The 20766-nt window shown below is 43.8% G+C and overlaps 1 protein-coding gene across 6 annotated transcripts in view; it reads right to left on the bottom strand.

Annotated features, from left to right (window-relative positions):
• Window positions 1–3085: 3085 nt before the first annotated feature.
• Ncoa3 (nuclear receptor coactivator 3) overlaps window positions 3086–20766 on the bottom strand; it is an 84844-nt gene continuing 67163 nt past the window's right edge. For 3 of the 6 annotated variants that reach the window (XM_048349582.1, XM_048349583.1, XM_048349584.1), the window contains 15 exons: window positions 19071–19211; window positions 18684–18831; window positions 16695–17086; window positions 15661–16535; window positions 13966–14104; window positions 12832–13026; window positions 12173–12445; window positions 11942–12068; window positions 10128–10299; window positions 8705–8998; window positions 7370–7474; window positions 5604–5850; window positions 4550–4724; window positions 4138–4279; window positions 3086–3868 (listed from right to left, as the gene is read on the bottom strand). In XM_048349582.1, coding sequence (XP_048205539.1) covers window positions 3854–3868; window positions 4138–4279; window positions 4550–4724; window positions 5604–5850; window positions 7370–7474; window positions 8705–8998; window positions 10128–10299; window positions 11942–12068; window positions 12173–12445; window positions 12832–13026; window positions 13966–14104; window positions 15661–16535; window positions 16695–17086; window positions 18684–18831; window positions 19071–19211 — 3440 coding nt within the window. In that variant the 3' untranslated portion in view covers window positions 3086–3853. The remainder of the gene's footprint in view (window positions 3869–4137; window positions 4280–4549; window positions 4725–5603; window positions 5851–7369; window positions 7475–8704; window positions 8999–10127; window positions 10300–11941; window positions 12069–12172; window positions 12446–12831; window positions 13027–13965; window positions 14105–15660; window positions 16536–16694; window positions 17087–18683; window positions 18832–19070; window positions 19212–20766) is intronic. The other 3 variants (XM_048349586.1, XM_048349585.1, XM_048349587.1) reach the window with 3 other exon arrangements.

The raw sequence follows: 20766 nt of genomic DNA, 5'->3' as shown, positions 1-20766 counted from the left end.
GTTTTTGCTATCTTTGCCTTTTTTTTTTAAAAGCATTCAAAAAACAGTCATCACCTTTTTGAAGGAGATGCCATCAGTGTAGAGGATTTTTAAAGATGAACAGACGGTCATAAACCTTACAGGAGAGCCTCAAGCTAGCCCAGCTTTGAGACTTCATTTAGGAACCCACTCCTCAAAGCAGTGCCCTGGGCTGCACCTCAGCTAGCTACCTTCAAGAGGGGTAGTGGGACCTGGTACAGGAGGCGGGGAGGTTTCTAGAGGGAGGGGTTGAGTTCACCACTACATCAAGAGATCTCTCAACCCAAGGTCCAACGTTCCCATGCTCACGAAGCAGTGCCCCAAACAGGCGCAGCCCCTAGGGAGAAAAATGGCTTTAGTATCACAGAAATGGCCGCTGTAATTTAAAATAAGCTTCTTTAGCCTCCTCTTTTACCTTGAAGCCAACAGTGATAAGGGAAAGGAAAAACCATACTCGTGGGCTCCAATGTTAAATAGAAAGCTTTATTTACAAGGACATCCAATATGGTCAGAAAAGCAGTCACAGCTTACTCCCCCATCTCATCGGTCATCCCACGTGGCCTAAATCCTTTGCAGTGTCAAGAGTGACTTCCATTGTAAGCAACACTTAATGTAAACTTGATTGAACCCAAATTCATTCTTAATAGTGTAAGTTAATTCCTGAGAATTTAAATATTGCTCAGAATGACATTTCCATCTTCTTCAGACGCAATGCATTAGAAAGGAAGAGAAAGGAGGGAAGAAAAAAAGACAACACCTGCCTGGTTGTGAACAGCTTGCTGTGTGTGGAGTTGCACACAGCTCTTGTGCTGCTGCTGCTGCCGGAAAGTGTCCCCTTCCAACAGCTTTTGCTGCTTAGGAACAAAACGCCCACACATGAAGGGAAGCCCGCCGGCACAAGGACACACATGGACAGCTGGCAATCCTTCTAGACACTTGCCAGCTGCACCACCCTCTGGATGAGAGCTTCAAACATCAAATCGCTGCCCTCCATGGTCTCTGCCCCCCTTGGGTAGCCAGCACTGTCTAAGGTGGGACTGGGTTCTGGTATGCACCCCTTTCCAACCGCATGCCCAGTCGCATAGTCTGCACATCCACAGCAGAAACATGTAGCTCCTCAATATCGTTTTGATCTTCATAAAATATATTTTTTATTTATATATCTTTGGATTCAGCAAAGAAAAAGTAGGTACTGGAAATATCCCACATTCTAAAAGCAAAAAGGTTCCTTATACTGTTCACCCCACAGATACCTCAGTTTATACAGGAGTGGGTGTGAGGAGAGACGGGCAGAGTACAGTTACCCAAACAAGATGAACGGGCTCCAAGTAAAAACAAGTTAGCCACAGATGGCATCTATTAAGGAAAATAAAAACTTTGAGCTTGCACCAGTAAAATCAACAAGTAGAAAATATAAAAACTTATAATAAACTTCATTTTCCCCCATACAAAAAAAGTGGGCGCTGCTGCCTTCCATTTGGCCTGGTGTTAGAACTGAGGTGACTGAGAAAGGCAGGCGGCCCCTCCCGCTCCCCCCACACACAGGTGGAGGGAGGAAGGAAGGTTCCGCTGGACTGTGTCCCGCCTGCCTCCAGCAGCAGAAGGCGTAGTAGGAAAAGCACAGACCAGCACAAGAGCAGTTCCGGATCTACCATGGGAGACCTGCTGAAGCTGGAGCAGTGGTAGGAGGTAAACTCGCGATGTCGCACACACACTGATGGATAAATAAAATCCACTCTAGTGGTGATTCTGGAAATACGGACTTCACTTGTTCTTAAGCTTGTCAAAGAAACTAAATGAGCTTACATTCTGAAACATCTAGACAGACTGGCTAAATGGTCAAATTTTAAAAAGTTCACTAGCTCTTGGTTACTAGAAAATGGCACCAATGCTATGAGAGACATTTGATATTTACAGATACTCTAAAAGCCCAGCTTCATTCAACTTTTTGAATCTAATTACCCAGATAAAGGTTCCCCCACTACAAGCCAACTAGAATGGGTGGCAGGGAAGCAAAGAGGAAATGGGGGGGGGGGGGGGAAGAGAGGAGGAGTACAAAGGCGCTGGGTGAGGACTGGCAGCTTTGGGTGCTGAGCCCCAGAAGAAACAATAGGACACTTGGGATTTGGACAACTGAACACCACATAAGCAGTGACAGGGCAGCGGGTGGACTCCGCTAAACAAGAGCTCACTCCTAAACTGAATGGACAGTGATTAACTTAGGGACTGCTTTAAGCCCAAAAGATTTGTTTTGAAAGCAAATTGCTCATTTCCTTAATTCCTGTTTTTTATTTTTAAGCCATTTCCCCATATCTTTTCTTTCCCCCCCAAATTAACAAAGTGCTTCGTTCTCTGGGAGAGTAATTTTAACAACTTTAAATGCTTCCATCTTAAACAAAATGATCTCTAAAAGAGCATTTAGATGCTGGGCACTGTTGGCTCAAACCTGTAATCCTAACTCAGAAGGCTAAGATCTGAGGATCACGATTTAAAGCCATCCCAGCCCGGGCAGAAAAAATCCCCTTAAAACTCTTTTCTCCAACTAACCACCCCCAAACCAGCAGCGGTGCTGTGGCTCAAGTAGCCTTGAGCACAATGAGGCTCAGGGACAGCGCTCAGGCCCTGAGTTCGCGCCCCACAACCTACCAAAAAAAAACAACAAAAAAAAACAATTAGATCAAGAGATTGAAAAGAGTGAGGCCAAGGCTGGGCGAGGAAAAGCTATGGACGCCAAGCTCCTCTGGCCAGGAGATTGGAGGAGCATCGCTTCTGCTGTAGCCTCAGCACAGGGGGCTCACTGAAATAGACAACGTTAAATACTTAGCTTCATGAACTCTGCAAAAATGAGCTGATGTGACCTACAAAAAAGGTATATACATATTTTACACAATACAATATCTTAAAGGTCATATTTACAAAAAAAAAATATTCACAGAAACACTGCGAAATTCTGATTCAGAATGCAGTACCTGGCCTTGGGTTTTCAGAAGTTTATTTTTAAAAAGCATTATTGCTCTACCATATAGGCAAAGGGTGACACCAGTACTTTTTTGTTTTTCCCCAAATCATGGCTCCTGTCCAACGGATGTGTTGACAAAAACCAGGAATGTGGCTCACCATTCCTCAAGACCTCAAGAATATTGCATTTTATCCATTATTTTTTAAATAAAGTGCACTCGGCTGCACGTTAGCATATGAAAAATTTGCCACTGCTGCAATTAAACACTGTCATCTCATTTTCCCTTCTGCAAAGCCATTTGACTCCAATGACAAGTCCTGGAGTGTTTCATGGCATCAAGGCTTAATGAAAACCTTCATGGGGAGGAAACCTAAGACAACAGCTAGAGACAGCACTCAACATCGATAAAGGACGAGAACACGGAATGCCAACACCACTGCATAAGAAGGGCAAACGCAGACCTACCTGATAGAAACCAAAACACGATAGAGGCCAGGCCTACACTCTATGTTAGACTGCTGCTAGAGAAACCCTTGCCCACCAACACTTATCTGCAAGGCAGAAAGAAGTGACACAGGAGACGGTTGTTATCAGGACCCCCCCCCCCCCCTCTCTCCAGAATCAACATTGCTATGAGGCAGAAGGCTGAAAACACTGGTTTGGAACACTATGGTGCACACAAGTAAGGAAACAGGTCGATACTGCACTTCGGCTTCAGATCCAGTCCTCATCCGGGCCTGTTCCAATGGCCTCGCTTGGAAGACCGTGATGAAGTGCAAGGCTGGTTTGCGCTTCCAAGATGGATATGTCGTCTCCTGATGACCCCAGCAGTGTCCTTTGGGCAGTGGTTTCTTTAGAGGTCCCAGTGTAGAGAGGTCAGCAGTACTTCTGTTAGAAACAAGAAAACCTGGGTGAAATATGCTCAACACAATATAGAAAACCTACACCTTGCACGGGCTTTGCCAGGTGCCCCAGCTAACGCACAGTAGTGTCCTCATGGCTCAGGGCCTCCAAACTTTCCTCTGTGTATTTTTTCAGTAAGTAATACAGTTCTAGACCCAAGCTGAAAGGTCCTGCCTAGGGCTGTTAGACTGCAGTGGGGGCCTTGGTTCTCTACACAGGAAGACCTGTCTTGAGTAGGGAAGGAACAGACCCCATACCTGGTCAGGACCCGCAGGCATGCCAGACATGGGCATGGAGTTCATGCTCATCTGTCCCAAGTGGCCGCCGCTGCCGTTCATATGCACCATGCTGTACGCGGCAGGACCGCCCTGGTGGGCAAACTGCTGCTGTGGAAAGGCGCTGGGAAGAGAGCAGCACATGAGAACAGTGCACACCGGGCCTGTCACAATTCTGTCCCCATACTTAAGCAGACACAGAAAACCTGTGCCTTCTACTCTTCCCAGCTGTGTGCACTCCACACTTTAACCGATACGAGCATACAGTCTAGACTAGAGCACTCGCCACACTTCATGCCACGCACCCTACTTTCCAGTAAGAACCCAGACCGTGTGACCTCTCCATGCCGAGTGTGTCCTCGGTCTCTGGCATTAGGATGTCAGTCATCTTTACCTGTTCCTGGCCAGGTTTGCTGACGGCCACCCCTTCATTTCTGAGGCCTGGTACATGGGTGCGGTCTGAGGGTGCTGCATCAGGGGGGTCTGGGTGGGAGCCATCCTTGAGGACATCATTGCATTAGGGGGACTAGATACTCGACCAAAGGCTGGATCTGGTTGTTGACCCATTCCTTGAAAAAAGAAAAAGAAATTGCAATGCTCAAATACTTACCAACTTGGAACCTCAAGGTTTCCATAGCAGCCTTCTGCTCTTTTCCAGAAAAACGGTGGGAGAAAGTAATAGTATAGGAGATAAAGTAGTAGAAAAGCTTGGGTGGCTGGTGGCTCACTCCTGTAATCCTAGCTACTCAGGAGGCTAAGAATCATGGTTCAAAGCCAGCTCAGGCAGGAAAATCCATGAAACTCCAATTAATTCTGATTAATCTCCAATTAACTACCAGAAAACCAGAAGTGCCGTGGCTCAAAGTGGTAGAACACTGGCTTTGAGCTAGTGCGCAGACCCTGAGAATTCAAGCCCCATGACCAACAAGAAAGAAAGTAGTACCAAAGCAATCTCCCAGTTACTCTTGCTTAAACAAGAACTTACTACAGGACAATACCCTGTCAAAGTCATTGGCTTTCATGACCACTACACATGGAAGAAAGCACTTCCTATCACTGACCCTCTGGAGAAGGCAGAACCTCTCAAAGGCTGAGCTGAAACGTGTTTAAGAGCCCACACAGTACATTGCTCTTGCTGACTTAACGAATGTTCACAGATTCATCATCATACTGGGACATGTAAGAAGGAAGGGATGGGGAAGAACTCCATAATCTTTCTCCTAAATGATGAGGTAGCTACCTAAAAAACTAAGGCCTGTCTGAAAAAAATAATTATAACAGAGTATGTCTGCCTTGATTTCCTGGGCGCTGCAGCAACCCTTTTTGTTTGCCATCACTGGTGATGGATTCAATAGTGTTTGGTTGGTTTTTCACACACAGCAGGCCTAGTGAAGACACACCCTTAGTAATGGAACTCGGAGGAAGGCACAGTCAGTCATCAACTTTACCATAATTTGGTGGATATGGAAACTGTTGTGGTGGTGCTTGTGGCATTGCGGGTCCTGTCAAAACTCCGTCCATGCTGGGAGAGGCAGTGACATTTGGGGGTGGGCTGAAGGCCTGGCTTTGCTGTTGCTGCTGCTGCTGCTGCTGCTGCTGCTGCGTCATCATCATTGCCACCCTCTGTTGTCGGAAGTGATGACTTAGCAGCTCTCTGCTGCGCTGAGCAACCATCTGCGCATTTAGAAAACCCTGCTAATGCCCAAGAAAGAACACAGTTACACATGTAGAGAACAACCAGTTCCATGCCAACAGTGCCCACAACACTCCTGTAGCCTCTTTGTAATTAAGACAGAAAGGAAATGTACAATCCTTTATGGTAAAGGCTGACTGAGCCCAGCATGCTGGCACGCACCCAGTCCCAGTACTTGGGAGGCTAGGAGGAAGAATGGGGAACTGACTAAGCCCAGGAGGTTTAGACCAGCCGGGGCAACTGTGAAACTCTTAAAAATGAGAACAAGGGTAGTGCTAAGAATCTGTTCGGGTGGAGGGAGGGAGGCAGGGGCACACTCACCTCCCCCTTTAAACAAAAAAGGATGGGGTTAGACTTGGATAAGCAAGGACCTCAGAAGATGTGATGACCCTTAAGCCTCTTGAATGGAAGGAGCAAAACTGCCTGGGAGTTAAGGTAGTATGATCAATGTCTGACAGTTCAGGTAGCATGATCAATGACTAAAAACACATTGACTTGAGCTTACCAAAGAGGAAGAGCATCCAAAAGCAAACTTTTATCATCAATTTGGAAGGCTTTATAAAACTTAAGACAGGGTGGTGATTATCAAGTGCAGTGATTCCCACTTGTAATCTATCTTCTCAAAAAGCTGAGAAACAGTCCACGACAAGCCTAGGCCACAAGTCTGTGAGATCCCTTCTCAACCAGCTAGCAGCTGGACCTAGGGCTACTTGCTTGTCACTCCAGCTTTATAGGAAGCATAAAAAGAAGAACTACTGCCCAGACTGACCCAGGCATAAATGAAAGACTACCTGAAAAGGAACTAGCAAAAAAGGCTAAAGGTGTAGCTCAAGTGGTACAGTGCCTGCCTGGCAAACTCCAGGTTCTGTAAATCAATGAATGAATGAATGAATGAATGAATGAATACAGGATCAGGCAGAAAAATAGAACAGCGAATAAAACAGCATGTTAGTGCTTCCACACAGGCATGCAGTAGTGACAGCCAGGCGCTCCGCAGCTGCTTTAAAACAATCACAACACTACTCGCAAGCACCGTTGAAGAATGCCATGAGGTTCCTTGTCTCTTGAACACTAAGAAGCCGCCTCCACGCAGCCTCCATCCTGGCTGGGGTGCAGAGCTGTCCCAGACCCTCACGCTAGAAGAATCAGTGGTCTCACAGGCTGTCACTGAGGATAAGATTATCTTTTCCTTCTTTACATTTGCTTTTCCAGTATATTACCCAGTAGGCATGTGGCTTCATAATCCAGGAACAGAAGCATTCAGTGTTGCTAGTTTAAATTCCTAAGAAGCTAGGCAACCATTTGATCAGAAGGGAAGTAAGATAAAGTAAACCCATTCACTGGTAGTTTTTACATTCACTCCTCTCCATCCCTACACTTAGTCAGAAAGAGTAAGAATGGTTAAAGGTGAAGTCCAATGGAACAAATTCTTCCGTAAGAAATTCAGCCACCAAGAACTGAGAACCAAGCAGGAGCCACCTGGCAATGGGAGTGACAGTGATGGGAGGGGCCTGCACTCACCTGGGAGCTCACCTGGGGCTGCATCATGGGTCTCATCACGGCGGCCGCACTAGCATTGGGGGTTTCCATTTTCATTTCAAGTGCCTGCCGGCTCTGGTTCAAAAACTGGAGGGAGACAGAATGGTTAGGAGGCAGGTGCGATGCATTAATGAGCCCCAACAGCACTGCAAACTCTCAGCATCGCCCAGGGAGGGCACGGTAACAACCAACTGTACGGCTTAAAGAATACATTAGTGGAAATACAAATTTAAAGTCAGTTTCCTCCTGAGATTACTCAGGCACTTGAAAGAAACAGCTTCAATTTGATGAGCGTAATGTTGAATAAAGTGCCATCTGTTATCTTCTCCTAAGTGACTTTTAGTGAAATTCCAAACAGGAAGGATACACGAACACCACTTTCCTGAGTACCTAAACTGATTTTTAAGACTACTCATGAACTAGTGTCTCTGGCTTCCTGGATCCTCAACTCCAGTCACTCTTCTATGCATTAGATTTCATTTCATCACCTTTAATAATTCAGTATACTTAGGACACAAAATACACAAGTAATTATATTTTTAAAGTACTAGTTGAGGATTAAGGAAATAATGGGTAAAATAGGGATTCTATCTTGAAACATTCAGGACGGAGGGTCTAGTTTTATAAAACATCTAGAAAGTAGCTTCCGTTTTTAAAACACTATGGAAATTGGGCTGAGAATATGGCGTATTGGCAAGAGTGCTTGCCTCGTACACCTGAAGCCCTGGGTTCGATTCCTCCGCACCACATATATAGAAAATGGCCAGAAGTGGCGCTGTGGCTCAAGTGGCAGAGTGCTAGCCTTGAGCAAAAAGAAGCCAGGGACAGTGCTCAGGCCCTGAGTTCAAGGCCCTGGACTGCCCCTCCCCCCCAAATGGTCAGCTATGGTGAAACACACCTGTAATCCCAGCACACATGAGGCTCAAGCACAAGAATTATGGGCTGGAAGTTAGTATAGGCTACATAAGATCCAGTCTACAACAACAACAACAAAAAAAAAAGGGGGGGGGGGGGCAGCGCGTACTACAATTGAGATAAGTTTCATTTGGTTGTTAGTATTAAGGACTTTAAAAGAAAACAAGGATATTTCAGACTAAATAGTCACCATCAAACACTTTTTTCCAGAACAACAATTCTTCCTGGCATTTTTAACCTATATGATGTAAAAGTGTTAATTCTACCACAAACACTCCTTAGCACAAATGAAATCTTATATAGAAATGAGAACAAAATGAATTTCTCTAGTTGGTGCAAGTAGAGACCAATGGAACAAGCAAGGTAGGACTGAGGAGCAGCAGTAATCACCAAGGCGGTTACCTGCTGGCCCTGCAGCCTCTGCTGAAGTTGCATTCGAAGCTGTTTTGGGGTGTTTGTGCGGGGTCTCATGATGCTGGCTCTAGGGTGCATTCCTTGGAGAGGAAAGGTGCCTTGCTGGTTCATCTGATTCATCATCGAGTTAAATGATGGTGATTGTCCCTGAAGATTGAAGCCTCCCTGCATTGGTGGCCCCTGGGTTGGGTACGTCTGTCCATATAATGCTGCCTTTTGATCCATCATGACTGCTGCTTCTTGGCCTTGGAAAGCATCTTGTTTGGGCTCCAAAGCCTGCCCCTGGACAGCAAATACATCAATGAGCAGTAAAGTTAGTACATGTGCAAAAGCAACCAAAAGCAAACATTTTGAAGATGATAAATACAGCCAATACATGTGAACAAATGCTGACATCTTAGAATTCCAAAAACAATCAACAAGCTTCTTGTCTGAAGTTTCTGTTCAGAAATGTGTTCTAGTGCCTAGCATAGAATCTCACATCAAAACAGCACTCAAATATCTTCTGAACTATAATGTTTTAAATGTCTGAAGAAAAATGTATTGTGATCAGCTGGGCACAGGGCGGTGCAGGCCTATAATCCTAGCTGCTCAAGAGGCTGGGATCTGAGTTTGAAACAAGCAAGGGGAAGGAAAGTCCATGATACTCTTACCTTTAATTAACAATCAAAAAATGTCAAAATGTGGCTCAATTCACTAGTCTTGAGCACAAAAGCTCAGGAATAGTGCCCAGGCCCTGAGTTCAAGCCCCAGGACTGGCAAACACGCAAACACACACACACACACACACACACACACACACACACACACACACACACACACACACCCCTTCATCATGATTAATAAAGTCTATGTAATTTGTGCACATATGATTTTAAAGGTTGACATGAAGTGGGTTTTTTTGTAATATGGGTAATTTAAAAACAAACAAACACAAAAAACCCTATGGAGGGCACAGGGATTTGAAGGCCTGGGGCAAGGCCCCTGAGTTCAATCCCCAGTAACAACCACTCCTCAAAATAACCAAAAGGAAAAATAGACCTCCTTTGACCACAATCTCGCTGACTCACACCTGTTTTGCAGAACCCCAAGTTCTCCACTGCCTAAGGACTTCTTAGTTTGCTGTACTTCTTCTGAAACTTTCTTTTGTCTTGGAGTTTTTTTGGGTTGTTTTTTGGGGGGGGAGGGGCGGGGAAGAGGTGTTATTTTGTTTGGGGTTTTGTTTTGGTACTGATACTGGGGCTTAAATTCAGGGCCTGGGCGCTATTTCTCAGCTTTTTTTGCTCACGGCTGGTGCTCTAGAAGCAGGAAAGAAAGGTACAGCATTCCTTGGGTCTGCTTTCCTGGACATGCAAACATGCACACTTATGTCACACACATACACTTTTATCTCCGTGTTAATGCAGCTCACCTGATTTACAAGCTCGGGGATGCCCAAAGCTCTGTCAATTTCCTCCAGACCTGTGGCATCTGTATTGCTCAAGAGTGTGTGTAACTGGTCCAACAAAGCTCTCTCATCACTCTGGCCTTCCAGGTTAGAAGGTGGTCCAAGAAGATCATCCAAGGAATTCCTAAGAAGAGGCCTAGGAAGAGGCTTGTGTTAGGGGCTGGGGTTGTAGCTCAGTGGTACAGAACTTGCCTAACATTCACATGTCCCTGAGTTCAATCCCAGAACCACCAAAGGAGCAAAAGAAAAATTAGAGCTGCTTTTTTGAAAAAAAGAAATAAAAGATCACAATAACCACACACAATGTTTTAATGTACAATCATAACTCGCATGCTATAGATATAAATAATAAACCATCAGCAGTGAACAGTAAATGGCATAAAATTTATTGTAAAGGCTCATTTATTTGAAAACCTCACCAGACCATCTTAACGCACTACTGTACCTAGCTAATATCCCCGATGCCAAAACAAATCTATAAATGCCAGATCCTAGGTATCTGGGGATAGCAGAGATGGAAGAAGGTGCCACTTTCAATACAAGAATACTAGTTATGACACTTGAGAGTCATCAGAAGAAAAGACATAAATATTGTTATCGATGAACAGAGTCTAGAGGACTGTCAACCAAGTTTTTGTTATACTTGGCTCACAGAACTTGTATCAACAAGTGTAATAAAATTACACACACTCAAAGCAACCAGTCAGGCCTTCAACACATGAAAGAGAAGAAGCAATGACATCTATCCTGCGTATGAAAAGTTGTGCAACTGTGAAACTCTTGTCTACTGAGAAGCAGTCTAGTTCATATAATTATGTAGTGATATCACTGTCTACTCAATCCAGTTTTTGTTTGGTGTTAAGAGCTGATATATATTGGGGCTGGGGATATAGCCTAGTGGCAAGAGTGCCTGCCTCGGATACACGAGGCCCTAGGTTCGATTCCCCAGCACCACATATACAGAAAACGGCCAGAAGCGGCGCTGTGGCTCAAGTGGCAGAGTGCTAGCCTTGAGCGGGAAGAAGCCAGGGACAGTGCTCAGGCCCTGAGTCCAAGGCCCAGGACTGGCCAAAAAAAAAAGAGTTGATATATATTGATAGTGGCCTCTTGCATGTAAGTAAAACATGAAATAAAAATAAAAACTATAATCCTGACTTTACAAAAAAATTAAATGATGCATCCATTCATTTTCACTACAATCCCTGAAATGTTTTAAATAATTTTAGAAAATATATTCAATCCTTAAAATTTCTCAGAAAATCTGAGGCTTATCTGCTGAATAGCTTTTATAAAAATGGCAAGGATCGGGGCTGGGGATATAGCCTAGTGGCAAGAGTGCCTGCCTCGGATACACGAGGCCCTAGGTTCGATTCCCCAGCACCACATATACAGAAAACGGCCAGAAGCGGCGCTGTGGCTCAAGTGGCAGAGTGCTAGCCTTGAGTGGGAAGAAGCCAGGGACAGTGCTCAGGCCCTGAGTCCAAGGCCCAGGACTGGCAAAAAAAAAAAAAGAAAAGAAAAAAAAAATGTCAAGGATATATGCCTTTAACTCATCATATGATTGCACCTTATCTCCTTGCAATGTTATGAAAGCAGTCATCTCACCTGCAATAGCTGAACAGTATAGTTCCGTCTCATCCCTCCTTCCCCAAAGACGAGGCTTCAGCAGCAAGTACCTGAGTACCTCAGTCATACAGAACTTTCCACATTCTCTTTCCTATTCTGACTCTTCTAAACCCAATGCTTATATTTTCTGCGAACACAGAATAAAGCCCCACCTGTTTTGTGTCCCTTGAGGACCTTGTTCCATGGACAACATGCTATCTGGCCAGGAAGCTGGTTGAGTAGATGGTGCTGGCTGGCCATAGGGATTGACTCCCATTCCCATGGGAATCTCAGCAGGCCCTGAGAGAACATAATATGGAAAGTTTAAATTTTCAAAAGAGCCAATAGTAGCAATTACCCTTAAAATGTTTTCATTTCTCTTCTTTTATAAAAGGTACACTTACTCATTTGAAGCATCTGCTGCTGTTGCTGCTGTTGCTGCTGCTGCTGCTGCTGCTGCAACATTGGTCTTGTACCCGGTATGCTATTAGACCGAAGAGGCAAAGTGGGCATAGAGCCCCCCATTGCAGGTCTGGGTATGGAAGCGTTGTAATCACCTCCAGGTCTTCCCATGGAATTTGAACTCATAGCTTCCATTCTGTTGGCTTTGGGGTTTGGTAAGCCCCAGTCTCCTGAAGATGGCGCCTGGCTCACAGTCACATTTCTGTTTGGTCCACCTAGAACAGATAAAAAGACTAAGTCTTTTCCATACATAACAAAGATCCTTCCAATATCACATAGGTACACATTATACACACACAACAGTGGCTTTGACAAAACACTGTCATCCTAAGAATTGGACTGGTGAACTCTGAAGATGGTTTCAATAGGCCCTCTTTCCACATACTCATCACAGGTTAGAAAGATGACCTAAGTCAGAAGATTTTAAATAACCAAGACACAGAATAAATGAAGGGCAGTCATGAAAGAAACATATTAGTGATATTATGTGAATGATATGAAAAAACTTGTTACTTAAACCCAAGTATTTAAATGGCCGTAAGTATTTAAAATTTGCTTTTTCCAAAGCAATTTTTAATCATACATATTAGAAGTGACCTACCAATATTTGAGCCATAATTTTCCTGACTATCTATCACTCGTGGATTCCCACCCAATACAGGTGGCTTTGGTAACATGGGGAAAGCATTGATATTTTTGACTGGAGGACTTGAGCCAACAGAAACAGGGCTATCTAGAGACACTGCGCGGTGATATGGAGGACGAATGGACTGTACAGACTGTGGACTTCTCAAACCTGTTGAAAACACAGAAGCACAATGCATAAATGTCTCTTGTTTCAATATATAAGCAATCAAACCAGACACAAACACCACTACTGGCCACACAAGAATGTCATTCTCACAAAACAAACACAAGATAAATAATCTTAGTGTTGGCTGAACTGCTTGGGCACTCTTCATTTCATGCTGAAATATCCACCAGGCTGGTGGGAGTGGCTCAATGTCAGAGGAAATAACGCATGCAAAGGTTCTGAGTTTGGTCTCCAACTCCATGAGGAAAAAAAAGGGAAGTTGGAGTGAGGGGACAGTATCTCTTCCAGACAAATATCCAAAAGGGGGAGAGAAAGAAAAAAGCCCTATATGTCAAATTAAGACAATAATATCAGAAGGAAATTTAATCTATGTTTCAAATTGCTCGTGGTTCTGCCATATGCACCATTTAGGTCTTCGTCAAATTCTCTGTGGTTGAACAAAGCACATGCTCTAGCATCTACTACTCATGTGGATTCCGAGGATCATGGCTACTAGAACATTACTGAGAAATTGGAATTTAAAGGAAAAAAAGGGGGGGGGTCAATACAAAAAGCTTTTAAAAAAACACAGTGTTACTGGCTGGGAATGTGGCTTAGTAGAGTGCTTGCATAGCATGCATGAAGCCCCGGGTTCAATTCCTCAATACCACATAAACAGAAAGGGCTGAAGTGGTGCTTGAGCAAAAGAATCTCAGGGACAGTGCCCAGACCCTGAATTCAAGCCCCAGGACTGGCAAAACGAAAAACAAAAAAAGGAAAGAAAGAAAGAAAGAAAAACACATGCATTGTAGTAGAGCAGTTAGTATATGAGAGTCAGGGTATTTGTTCAGGTTATTAATGCTAATTTTAATACCTGGTCTTAGTGTAATTATACACATCCATACAGTGCACAAAAAAAATCAAAATCTAGTTCTGACTTACCCAAAGAATTAGCTCCCTGAAACATGTGTTGCTTGGTCCCCAGGTGACTGCCATTTGTGGATATGGGATTATTATTGTAAAAGTCAGAACTCGTCAAGTCACCGAGAATGGCATCTAGATTATCCAAGTCTCCAGATCCCTGAAAGTACAATGTTAAAGATTAACTCACATGAGCTCCTAGAGACACTGCTATCGCTGTGGAAATAAAACACATGAGATGACACAGCAGGCACCTGAGATAACGTCTCATTTAAAGGTTGGTTTCTTATGATCCTTCCTCATTTTCCTTGAGCCACTGGTGAAACCACTGGATTTGGTGCTTTCAAATGGACCACTTTTTCTACTTCCCCTAGATATTTAAATTCTCAAACTGTAAGTTACTTTTCCAGCTAATAATCTGCACCAAAGGAGTCCTAATAAGTTGGCAATAAAATCTTGCTCTACACACACCTTCTATAAACAGTATGATTAACAAATAACAGTCTGGCACTTAAGAAGACATTACTGGGGCTGGGAATATTGCCTAGTGGTAGAGTGCTTGCCTTGTATACATGAGGCCTTGGGTTCGATTCCTCAGCAGCACATACAGAAAAAGCCAGAAGTGGCACTGTAGTCAAGTGGTAGAGTGCTAGCCTTGAGCAAGAAGAGGCCAGGGACAGTGCTCAGGCCCTGAGTTCAAGCCCCAGGACTGGCAAGAAAAAAAAGCATTCCTACGTAGCAATAAACAAGCTTGGTGCAGAAATTCGGCCAACAATAGGTGAAACAAAGCAGAATTCAAGACTTCTCAAGTGTATTTATATCTCCTAAAACACAGCTCCTCAAGTAGTTTAGAAATGCTGTATAGAGTGTATTTAGAACCTAAACTGGATCACTAGGTAAAAATCAAAATGATGATGCTGAATCAACACCCCCCCACCCCCGATTACTTCTAACAACCCCTTAATGAGCACATCTGCTCATTGCAACAACAAACCTTAATGAAACATAGCCATTAGCTGGAGAGCAGAGCATAGCTCAAGAGCTAGAGTACTTTCCTACAAAGCCCAAGACCCTAGGTTCAATTCTAAGCACCACTTTGTTTAAAAAAAAGAAGAAAGAAAAGAAAAGGTTGTTTGGCTCGGTGTGGTACATACCTATAAAGCTAACAACAGGGAAGCTAAGACAGGTGGATTCCAAGTTTGAGGCTAATGTGGGCTTCATAGTGAGACTTTGTCTCAAAAAAAAGTTATTTATACTCACATTTTAGAAAATATACACTTGATATTTCTAAATTGCATGATAACACTTTTCTAACACCCAATTACTGAAAATTTAAAAAAAATGAAGGTTAAGAATAACTAACTTTGCTAGGCATAGTGGCCCACACCTATGATCCTAGCTATTCTTGAGGTCCAAGGCCAAACTGGGCAAAAAAGTTAGCAAGACTCTATCTCAAAAAATAAGCCTGGCATCTGTAATTCCATACAAGACAGAGGCTCTCTACCCAAGGCTGGCTTGGGCAAAAGTGCAAAATCCTATCTGAAAAAAAAAGCAAAGGAAAAAGGCTATGTCTCTCAAGTGGTATAGTACTTGACTATGAAGGAGCCTGAATTCAAACTCAGTACTACCAAAAAAAAGTTTATCCAACAAATTATCCACTAATGCAGAAATAATGAAAATACAATGACTGAGAAAGCAGGAGAGAAAATCAATTACCTCTTCACTTGTTTCTGTCTTAATCTTTGAGTCTTTCTCTTGGCTCGAGCTGGGAATGGTAGAGCTGCTGCTCTGGGTTGCTTTACTGTCCATCCCTTCCACTGGGGGCTGTAACTCCCCTTTAGAGAGGGTGTCACTAGGATCGTCCCTGTCCAGCAGGTACCTCAGAAGCGCATTGTTCTCCTTCTTCTTTGGACTTAGCTGCTCCTGCTTGACATCTCCCTCACCACAGGCAGTGACACTGGTGGTGTCTTTCCCTGTGGCTTCTGCAGTAATCTTGGCTACTTCAGCTGGTGAGTTTCCATTCTGCAACAACTTGTGCAAAATGCGATGCTTCTCTTGCAACAGTGACCCATGCACATTGGACGTGGAGGACACGCCTCCGGGTGTTGAGGATGAGACTCCAGAGGGGCTGGTGACATTAGCAGAAGAGTCTTTACAACTTGAATCCAAGGGGGAGTTGGTCAAGGAGGAATGGCCTCGGTCATCAGAGGAGCAGGTAAGTAACTGCAGTAATTTCTTATGGCCTTTGCTTTCCAAAGGCCCCCTTGGATTTTCCGATCCCTCTCCACCGCTCTCCTTATTTTCTTTGTCATTGAGATGATCTCTGCTATTTGACTGACACCCTGAACTCTCCACTGGATTCTGGTCACAGTACAAGCCTAGGGGACTCTTTGAATCCTGACTACTGCTCCCTTTACTTGGCTGAGTCATATTCATATTGGGAGAATTATCCAATTTGGGGCCTGGTGAAGACAGAGTGGATAAGAGAGACGTCCCCACCCCCTCACTGATGGCTTGCAGGGCACTGAGAGAGCTGCTGGAAAAGCTGTGACTTGAGGTACTGCCAGAAGATCCCATGGGGGAGTGCACGCCTAGATGTGGAGAAGAGGAGAATTGCACTATGAGACATTATAAAAACAAAAACAAAAAAAAAAAAACACTACTTCAAAAGTATCTCTCATAAAATAGATTCACTCAGAATTACAGTGGTAAGGAAAGAAAAAAATAAAAGGAAATGCTAACAAGAATACCTGGAACAGGAGAAAACTGGTGTGAGGCCATCTTTGGGCTCCCACGATTACGAGGAGAGATCATGATATTCTGCTGGTTGGAGCCAAGACCAGGACTGCCATGTGGGGGGCTACTCATGTTCAGCCCATAGTTGTTGTTCTGGTAGGAAGACGGTGACTGCATGCCTGGCCCAGGGGTCAGTGAAGCTATGTTACTGGAAGCCCCATACCTAGCAGCACTCATCTGCCCTGTGGTGCTGGGCTCTGCCAAGCCATAGGCCCTGCCACTCAGCATCTGTAAGCTGTGGTTTGGCGACATGCTCATGCTGCCTACCGAACTGCCGCATCCGGCTGCAGAAGATCTAATGCTTTGTCCTACAGGATTTGGGTTTGGTCTATACCCATTCTGTTCTCTGCAAAGAAACACAAGATAAAGCTTTTACTAAAAAAACCACAGATACTATAAGCAGTGAGTCAGACTTAGGAGAAGAGAGCAAAATGGAGGGGAGAGAAGAGGAAGAAAGGAGATTGGATTATTGAGGAAGCAAGGGAAGGGTAGAAGAGGAAGAAGTAACAACTAATTAGGGAAATAATTTTTTTCTTTTTTTTTTTTTGCCAGTCCTGGGGCTTAGACTCAGGGCCTGAGCACTGTCCCTGGCTTCTTTTTGCTCAAGGGTAGTAAGTACTTTGCCAACTTGAGCTACAGCACCACTTCTGGCTTTTTCTATATATGTGATGCTGAGGAATCGAACCCAGGGCTTCATGTATATGAGGTGAGCACTCTTGCCACTAGGCCATATTCCCAGCCCAGGAAATAATTTCTTCTAATACCTAGTGACAAGTCCAATTTAAGTACTGATCACTAAGTTAACCTAATAACACTTTTTAATAAGCTGGGAATTCCAAATGAGCGGCACCACCACAGTACTGCATAGGACCAACGTAGCTATGTTACCTGGAATCTTTGGCACATATTTATTAGCTTACCCCCTAAGTATCTGGAAAATATTCAAGATAATCAAAGAATGAATATCCTCCTTCACATGTTCTTCATTCATCATTGCCAGCACCCATAGATGCTTTTTTTGTTGTTGTTAATTAAGTGTGCTTTCAAACTTTAGAGAGAGTCCTTAAAATCAGTAGAAATGAAAGGTAACACCAAAGTCATCACTTTGTGGTTACCTAAGTAATTATTTATGCACTTGGGGGAGGGGCAGTCCTGGGGCTTGAACTCAGGAGCATAAGCACTATCTCTGGCTTCCTTTTGTTCAAGGATGGTGCTCTACCATTGAGCCACAGCACCACTTTTGGCTTTTTCTGTTTATATGGTGCTGCAGAATCGAACCCAGGGTTCCATGCAAGCACTCTACCACTAAGCCACAGTCCCAGCCCTATTTATATACTTTTTTATCCACTAGTCTTCCCAATCTCCCAGAAAGTAATTATTTAGTGAATAGATATTTTTACATAAAAATATAACCTTAAAGAAAGCAATCTAAGGGGCTGGGAATATGGCCTAGTGGCAAGAGCGCTTGCCTCATATACATGAAGCCGTGGGTTCAATTCCCCAGCACCACATATATAGAAAACGGCCAGAAGTGGTGCTGCAGCTCAAGTGACAAAGTGCTAGCCTTGAGCAAAAAGAAGCCAAGGACAGTGCTCAGGCCCTGAGGTCAAGCCCCAGGACTGGGAAAAAGGAAGGGAGAGAGGAGAGGAGAGGAGAGGAGAGGAGAGGAGAGGAGAGGAGAGGAGAGGGAGGGAGGGAGGGAGGGAGGGAGGGAGGGAGGGAGGGAGGGAGGGAGAAAGAAAGAGAGAAAGAGAGAAAGAGAAAGAGAGAGAGAAAGAGAGAAGAGAAAGAAAGAATGAATGAATGAAAGAAAGAAAGAAAGAAAGCGAGCAATCTAGAAATCTAAAACCCAGATCACCAAATCCATCAATCTTACTTTCTCATTGTTTTTCTTTTTACACTAATAAAAATGGATGCACTTAACACAAATGTAAACTCTCTACCTGTGAAGAAAGTGGGTTGAGACAAAGCCATGGCGATCATTTGTTACAGGGTTTCGGAAGAGTTTGCTTTTTGTCTGTGCAGTCACTATAGTCCCATCAGCCAGGGAGAATCGATACACAGGGGTTTCTGCATGGCCATGAATGTAAGCTGTGGAAAAACACACTATTACTTACTAATATCAACAATTGGCAAAACAAATACACAGAGAGGAGGAAGGAATCATATTTCAAGTACAAAAGTTTTTAAACCATGTGAAAGATTAAATCTGCATCAAAAAAGTAGGTAGGCTCAAGATCATACACACAAGGTCATGCATACAGTTAGTGCTACAGAGCATACCCAACCAACAATAATCAAGACCAAGGGTCTACCCCAAATGTCTTTACCTTCTTGGTAGTGACGTTTCTGGGACCATGACTGCCCATCATTCAGACTAAAAAACCTCTGGATGCACCTTCGGATTATATCTTCAAAGCCAGGCCTCATGGACGATCTCAGAGAATTTGTATCTATATTGACCACCTTTCCTATTATACAGAAAATAAAAGATTCAAATCCTGCCAAGTATTTACTGTTGCATATCCATGGTTTAGCATTAGAGGACTAAATAAAAGATATTAAATCTTCACTCTGCCTTCTCAGAACCTCTGTTGTCTTTTCTCCTTAAGGACACAGTCCTGCAGGAAGCTCTCAGTGACCTGTTCTGCTTTGGGTATAATAATGTGTCTGTCCATCTGGATCCTAGGATTTCCTAATAAGAATATCTTAGTGGCTCATAAGAATCCTAGCTCCAGGAAGCGATTTAGGGTGGTACTCCTTCCTAGATGGCCCCAGGGAGGAGCTGGTCACCAGAAAGCCTAAGTGACTCTGTCCACTCAGGAAGGAAGCTTCAAGAAAAGAATGGGTAAGCCTCTGGGCTGGTGGCCACATGAAGGGACTGTGAAAGACGCATGTCTGAAAGGGGCATTCTCCAGGGGGTTTATGTTTTTGAAGTATACTTCATTAGCTTGCATTTAGAAAATTCAAACTGAGGGTGTCCAAATGAGAAACTGATCAACTTACATGTAATATAGAGTACTTAGGATAAAATGTGTCCCATAGGCAGAATGTGCATGGCCCTGAGTTCCACACCCAGCATGGCAGAGGGGGAAAGTGAATCACATGTGCAATGAGAAAGGACTAATATGGAAGGCACTAAAAGGGATAAGCTTCAAGTCCAAAGAAGCTGTTGCAAAATCTGAGGTTTTTGCAGTACTAAGGATGGAACCCAGGGCTTGCGCATGCTAAGCCAGCCCTAGAATTGAGCTACATACAAAAATCTAGAGTTCTACTGGTGATTATTTTTTTAAGCTTATTAATGGAGAAAAAAGTAACTAGAAAAAGGAACTAATGCAGTACAGGAAAGAGAAAATACTATGCACAACACAGAGATTAGGAAAGACCTTGGCTCTGGGCCATATGTCAAAATAAACCAGATGCTTAGGAAAAGTATATTGAATGAAACACATGAGGGCAGAGGACAGTTTCTCTAGCAGCCAAAAGAAGTACTGCGGAGTGCACCAAACCTGTGAAACAGAAAGCCAAACACCACCGCCTCTACCTGTGGTAAGAAGATAGCTCTCATTCTTAAAAGATGCTAACCAGGGGAAAAAAATTTCTAGTTTGGTAACTTGCAATGCTTTCATTATAATAAAGTAATGGATGAGATGATTTGTAAAGATACCAGTCACTAAACTGCTTAGGTACAAATATTTTTATTTAGCATTTTCAGCAGCAAATACATAGCAGTTATTTAGATAAAAATTAAGACTGCCAGCCAGGCGCCAGTGGTTCATGCCTGTAATCCTAGCTACTCTGGAGGCTAAGATCTGAGAGGATTGCAGTTCAAAGCTAGCCTGGACAAAAAGTCTGAGGGGTGGGATGGGAATGTGGCTTAGCAGTAGAGTGCTTGATTAGCATGCATGAAGCCCTGGGTTCCATCCCTTAAGGAGCGAGCACTGTGGCTCAAGTGGGTAGAGCACAAAGCAGCTCAGGACCAGCAACCAGGTCCTGAGTTCAAGCCCCAGGACCAACAAAAAAAAA

The sequence above is a fragment of the Perognathus longimembris genome, chromosome 6 (genome assembly GCF_023159225.1).
Source record: "Perognathus longimembris pacificus isolate PPM17 chromosome 6, ASM2315922v1, whole genome shotgun sequence".
In the NCBI taxonomy this organism is placed as follows: Eukaryota; Metazoa; Chordata; class Mammalia; order Rodentia; family Heteromyidae; genus Perognathus; species Perognathus longimembris.
The sequence above is the reverse complement of the archived record's forward strand: the minus strand, read 5'-3'. Positions and strand labels throughout refer to the sequence as shown.